The 6,780-nt window shown below is 52.9% G+C and overlaps 1 protein-coding gene across 1 annotated transcript; it reads left to right on the top strand.

Annotated features, from left to right (window-relative positions):
- The first annotated feature begins 511 nt into the window (after positions 1-511).
- Positions 512-1,471, top strand: LOC148052415 (olfactory receptor 14A16-like). The gene has a single exon (XM_087730118.1). The coding sequence runs from the start codon at positions 512-514 to the stop codon at positions 1,469-1,471; it is 960 nt and encodes a 319-aa protein (XP_087586244.1).
- Positions 1,472-6,780: the final 5,309 nt, after the last annotated feature.

Below are 6,780 nucleotides of genomic sequence, written 5' to 3'. Positions count from 1 at the left end.
AGGAGTTACCTCCTGCACAGCTGGACCTCCAGAAAAGAAGCACATGGGTCCTACAATTAATATTGATGTGTGCTTGTGTCTGTGAGGTGGAGAGCACAGCTGGGTATGGAGAAGGCTTCCCTGCATGCCTCTCTGCCTTCCTCTCCTTGCTTCATTCTTTGTTTTTTTTTTTTTGGAGCATAGCAGTATCCTTCCTTGATTCCCTCCCTGTCAGTGATGCTCTTGTTCTCTGGGGTTGAGGTGGGGCTGCAAGTCAGCTTCTCTTCTAATTATGACTGGGGGTCCTTCAATGGAGGTGTCTTCATGGGAACTAGATGCCCAAGCTGTATTTACAACTGTGAGGTGCCATATCATTCAGTTGACAGGGTTGGGGACTGAGCTGACTCATTCCTCATTCAGCTCAGGGAGGGGGATTTCAATGAGAAATGGCATGGGATTTTCGAGAGAAGATTCTCCTAACCTGTCGCTGTCTATTCCTTTTTGGACAGTGCCCAGTGCCCAGAGGAAGCAAATGTCCAATGGCAGCTCCATCACCCAGTTCCTCCTCCCGGCATTCGCAGACACGCGGGAGCTGCAGCTCCTGACCTTCTGGCTCTTCCTGGCCATCTACCTGGCTGCCCTCCTGGGCAACGGCCTCATCATCACCGCCATAGCCTGCGACCACCACCTCCACACCCCCATGTACTTCTTCCTCCTCAACCTCTCCCTCCTTGACCTGGCCTCCATCTCCACTACTCTCCCCAAAGTCATGGCCAATTCCCTGTGGGACACCAGGGACATCTCCTACTTGGGATGTGCTGCACAGCTCTTTTTTTTAATCTTCTTCATTTCAGCAGAGTATTGTCTCCTAACTGTCATGTCCTATGACCGCTATGTGGCCATCTGCAAACCCCTGCACTACGGGACCCTGCTGGGCAGCAGAGCTTGTGTCCACATGGCAGCAGTTGCCTGGGGCACTGGGTTTCTCAATGCTCTCCTGCACACGGCCAATACATTTTCCTTACCCCTCTACCAAGGCAATGTCCTGGACCAGTTCTTCTGTGAAATCCCCCACATCCTCAGGCTCTCTTGCTCAGATGCCTACCTCAGGGAAGTGGGGCTTCTTGTGGTTAGTGCCTCTTTAATCTTTGGGTGTTTTGTTTTCCTTGTGGTGTCCTATGTGCAGATCTTCAGGGCCGTGCTGAGGATCCCCTCTAAACAGGGACGCCACAAAGCCTTTTCCACGTGCCTCCCTCACCTGGCTGTGGTCTCCCTCTTTGTCAGCACTGTAATGTTTGCCTACCTGAAGTCCCCCTCCATCTCCTCCCAATCCTTGGATCTGTTGATGGCAGTGCTGTACTCAGTGGTGTCTCCAGCAGTGAACCCCCTCATCTACAGCATGAGGAACCAGGAGCTCAAAGACGTCTTGAGGAAAGTGATTTCAAGGGCTTTTTTCTGGAGGCATAAACTTCCTGTTCGTCTCCACAAATAACTCCCACGGTAAACCATTCTAGGACTTCACTTTGTGAGGTTTTCTGTTATCATTAACATCACTATGTTTATAACTATAATTATCATTATCATCATTATCATTATTGCTTCATTGCGCTTTCTCTGTCTTGCCTGTAGCATGTATTTATGTATGGCTACCACTGGGTCAGTGCTGACTCTCTCATAGCAGCTGTTTAATTAATGGCTTCTCCCCAGTGCAGTGCCTGAAGCCTCGACTTCTCTTCCAAAGCTGTTGCCAAGAGTGGTCATGAGCAACTGCACCCCAAAAGCGCCTGTTGCTCCCTGGACTCAGGAGCAAAGAGCTCAATGTCATGTTGCGACCTGTTAGAGAGCAAGGTTTGGATTCAAGTTTCTAGTTACAGTGCAGATGGTGAATGGTCACCGAGGTACATATGCAGGGCTGTCCCACGTGGGGGACACATCCCAGGGCTTCCAGATATGGCAGGCGATGTCCTTAAGGATGGGAGTCTGGAGTTGCCTGGGGAGCCTGGGGCATCTCCCTGGACAGCGTGTGCTTGGGGTGGGCAGTGACATGAGCCCCACAAAGTGAGAGGTCCCCCACAATGGAGTCGCCCAAAGGGCAAGTGCTAAACCCAGGGATCTGTAGGGGAACGAGGACTCTGCAGTCCCAGGGGAGGCAGTGGGCACCAAGCAGGTACAAAAAAGGAAGACTGGAGAGTGATTCTTGTCACCCTCGGGCCCTAATGAACACACCTACTGTCCTTGGGGAAGCACCACAGTCCCTTCAAGCACCTGCCACATTCAGAGACCCCCAGGGAGGCAGATTAGCGGTAGCGATCCCCATCCAGGTCAAGGCCCTGCAGGGAGCATGGGGAGGGGGCCAGGAAACGTCCAGCTGCATCAGAGGAGAGGTGGGGAAAATTCGGGTGGCAGCTGATGTGGGCTGGAAATTGCCTGGGGGAGACAAATTCTGGCATTGCGCCCATCAGCAGCAGTGCCCAGACTGTGGTTACCCTAAAGCATGCTCACGGTGCAGAGCCAGAAGTCCTTTCTGTCCTGGTGCTCCATGAGGTCTGGGAAGTGGATGAAGCAGAATTGGCATCCCTCACTCCCCACCCCTTAGTGCCATGGTTCCTCCTGAAGCGTGGCATTGAAAGGGAGGCTGGGAACCTTTGTCGGGGCTTGCGCTGAAGGAAGCATGACCCCGTGAGTTTGCTGTTGTCCCTCAGTCCCTGTGCCCAGCACATGCCCTTGAGACAGTCTCCCCCAGCGCATATGCTGGCCCCAGAGTCACCCCCAATCCTGACCCTTTGTGTTTTCCAGCCCTGGCCATTCACCATGGTCCAGGTGTGGGCTGATCATTTAAATGTGACCGGCTCCGCCTACACTGGGAGAACATCCAGCCCTTCCCCAACTCACACATGCCCAGACCCCGGCAGACCCCTGTCTATGAACCCCTGCACGGGACACAGCCAAGTCTGGGCAGGGACCAGCGCTGGGGAGGGCTGCCAAAGCAGGAGGGCTGCAGAGGGATGTGGCACTGAGGTCTATTGGGCAGACCGTACCAGGAGGAAGTTTTCCCACCTGCAAATGCACCCTGCCCCATTGATGCCTGCACAGCTGGGCTGTGTGGCAGCAGAGCTGCGCTGGTGCAGGGATTGGATGGGAATGACAACAAGAGCCATGATGCTCCAGGAAGCTCTCATACTGCCAGGACCCCAAATGACCCTCACAATGACCCTCAAACAGGCAGGGCTGTCACCCCAGTCATAGTACTGGAGGGGAAGGGTGAGCTCCAACAGCTCCAGCTCTGCCAGCAGACTCTCTGAAGCCAGAGCAGCTCCCCACAGTCAGGAGAGCACTCACTGCTGCTCGCAGGCTTGGGGGTGCCTTGGGGGTGCAGCCCCTGGCACCGCTTCCAGGAGGCCCAAGACACAGAGGCAAGCATCGGTTCCCTGCACCGCAGCCCCTGGTGCCTCTTTCCCTGTGTCACCATCCTCTCTCAGGAGCACCACTGGGTGCATTACTCCCTGCCTTGGTTGAAGGGGAGCTGCTGGAGGTCGTCTCTGATGTCCTCCATGGCCCCTTGCTCTGCCCCAGCACCAGCTCCCATTCACTACCACAGTCCTTCTGTAGGGCATGTCTCTGCTTGGATCTGGCCACCCCAGCCTGCCTGCATGGTTCCAGAGGGTCCTAGTGAGGCTGTGCTTGGAGAGGAGGTTGTGATTCTCCTTGGTCTGAGTACGTGTGATGATCTGGCTGGAGATCATGAAGGGAAGGAAGGGACAAGAGACCATAAAGACAAGCAGCAGTAAGGGGAATTTCTTATCAGGTTAAGGAAGGAAAAAAATAAATACATCTATATACTCATAAACACACATATAGAGAGAGTTTTTTAAACATCTGTATATACATATATCACCACGATAGTTGATAAAGAGTGGATCAGGGGCACAGAGGTTTTCAAAACTCAGCTGGAGAAAGCACTGACCTCCCTGATTTAACAGGTCTGCTCAGAGCAGACCTTCAGATGTCCCTTCTGACTCAAATCCTGAAGGAAGAAGGGGCTGGACATGGACTCAGGGGTAGGGGACACTGCTGCATGTTGAGGCATTGCTGCCATTTATAATCACTGTTTCACCCTGTCCTCAGGGTTACAAGGTGAGGGAGATCATCCTCAGGAGGAGGCTCTGCTCCAAGGGACACCAGGAGTCCCGTTGGTGTGGGGATACTACAGAAAAGTTCTCAGAAACCCTGCCAGGCATTACAGACCCAGAGAATCACAGAATAGTTGGGGTTGGAAAGGATCTCTGGAGGTCACCTAGTCCAGCAGCCTTGCTCAAAGCAGGGTCAGCTAGGGCAGGTTGCCAAAAGCCATTGGGTCCAGCTGGGTTGTGAATATTTCCAAGGATGGAGACTCTCTGGGAAACCTGATCCAGTGTTTGACCTCCCTCACATTTTAAACAAGTGTTGTCTTGTGTTCAGATGGAATTTCATGGGGTTTCATCTTTTTTTTCTGTCACTGGGTACCACTGAGAAGAGTCTGGATCCCTCTTCTTCACTCCCTCCCATCAGGTTTTTTTACACTTTAATGAGATTCCCCCGAGCCTTCTCTTCTCTAGGCTGAACAGTCCCAGCTCTCTCAGCCTCTCTTCATGTGAAAGATGCTCTGGTCCTCAGTCATCTTCATGGCCCAAAGCCAGACTTGTTTCTGCAAGTTCTCAATTTCATTGCACTGAGGAGACCCGAACTGGACCCAGCACTCCAGGTATTGCCTCACCAGTGCTGAGGAGAGGGGGAGGGATCACCTGCCTCTGCCTGCTGCCCTTCCTAATGCAGCCAAGGATGCTGATTGCCTTCTATACACATTGCTGGCACATTGCTGGCTGATGTCGCACTTCTTGTCCACCAGGACCTGGAGGTCCTATTCTGTAAAGGACCTTGCTCTTCCCTTTGTGGAACTTCAAAAGGATCTCCTCTGAACCACTTCTCCAGCCTGTTGAGGTCCCTCGGAATCCCAGTGCAACCCTCTGGTTTATCAGCCACTCCTCCCAGTATCCTGTCATCTGTTAACTCCCTGAGGGTGCCCTCGGTCTCATCCTCCAGACCAGTAAGAGATGAAACAGTATTGGCCCTAATATTGGACCCTGGGGAACACCATGAGGGACTTGCCTCCCGCTGGAGTTTGTGTTGCTGGTCACAAGAGCCGTGAGCCCAGCAAGTCAGGCAGTTTGCCATTCCCCTCACTTTCCACTTCTCTAGTCCATTCTTGGTCTAGGAGGGTGTTATGGGAGCCTGGCTGAGCAGCTCCACAGCTCCTCCTGCTCGTCCTCCTTGAAGACAGGAGTGACATACGCTTTCTTCCAGTCCTCACAAGTCTCACCCAAAAGCCATGGGACCTTTCAAAGGTGACCAAGAGTGGCTTCACAATGACATTGGCCAGGTCCCTCAGCCCTCACGAGCACATCTTGTCAGCTCCCATGGCCTTGTTTATATCTGGTTTGTCTAAAGGTTCCCTAACCTGATCCTCCTCCACCAGACTTGCCCTCTGGTCTCAGGGGCCTGGGATTCCTGAAGGCCGGTCTCACCAAGAAGGCACTGGGTGCCTTGGCCCTTTCTGCATCCTCTGTCACTACAGCCCCAGCCCCATTTAGCAGCAGGCCCGTGTTTTTTCCCAGCCTGCCTTTTGCTGCTGATGTCACTGTAGAAGCTGCTCTTGTTCTTCAAATTCCTCCACAGGTGCAACTTCAGGTGGGCTTTGGCTTTCCAAGCCCATTCTCTGCAGTCTTGGGAAGTTATCGTTCATGGTCTCCAGAAACGGCCTGGATTGCATGCATCCTGCCCTGTTGTCCTTCCAGCAAATATCAGGGTGGTTCAAGTCCTCATGCAGACCAGGGCCTGTGAATGTGAGGTTTCTGCCTGTTGCCTCAAGAAGGCCTCCTCTGGTGCTTCCTGCTCAGGTGCTCTGTACCAGGCACAACATCAGCGATGCTGGTCTGCCTGCTAATCCTGACCCATAAGCTCCTAGCTAGCTCATTACCCATCCCAAGGCAGAGCTCCATGCATTCCTGCTGACCTCTCAGGTAAAGGGCAGCTCCCTCTCCTTTCCTTCCCAAAAAGCTTGGATCCTGCCTGCATGTGCTTGAGGTCTTTGTCCCCTTGGCCATGGCAGCTGTCTGTGCTACCGACATCTATGAGGAGACAGGTTGCTCTCATGGCACTGGGGCCTTATTGTCTCCTTGCAGCCCCTGGGAAGGCCGGCCACTGCCATACTCTTGTCCTTCACTAAGCATTGCACATCCCACATCACCCTGCCCCAGGAAGAGCCCTGAGCTCTGTGAGGGACAGGATCTCCCTTCCCACAGGCTGGAGGTCAGCACTTGGCCTTTCTGCTGCATCAAGTCAACCAAGGCTTGACTCACATCAGAGCCACCTGCACAGTGCCTTTGCCTACCCGTAATCACAGCCTCCAGTTATCTGCTCTGACAAGTCCATGAGGAGGCTTTGTCAGTAATGGCCCTCAGTGGGGCCCATTAATGCTTCAAGACACCTTGGGTTTTGCTTCTGACTTTGACTTCTTGAGAGATTACTTCTGTCTCCTCTCAGTATCAGAAGTTCGTGGACGCAGAGCACCAAATACACCATGGGGCTCATTAAAATGAAGAAAGGCCTAAGGAGTCATGTCTCTTCCATCATCTTCATCAAGTCTTGTCCAGCTAATTAGAGGGGTTTCAGGAGAGGAGTTAAAGAGAAAGATTTCAATGACAACTTTGAAGACGTGATAGCAGCATTCTCCAGTTGATTATGATCCAGGGTCTCCTAAGGAGG

The sequence above is a fragment of the Nipponia nippon genome, unplaced genomic scaffold (genome assembly GCF_047370975.1).
Source record: "Nipponia nippon isolate SJK-2023a ecotype South Korea unplaced genomic scaffold, ASM4737097v1 scaffold_48, whole genome shotgun sequence".
NCBI classification, from domain to species: Eukaryota; Metazoa; Chordata; class Aves; order Pelecaniformes; family Threskiornithidae; genus Nipponia; species Nipponia nippon.
The sequence above is the reverse complement of the archived record's forward strand: the minus strand, read 5'-3'. Positions and strand labels throughout refer to the sequence as shown.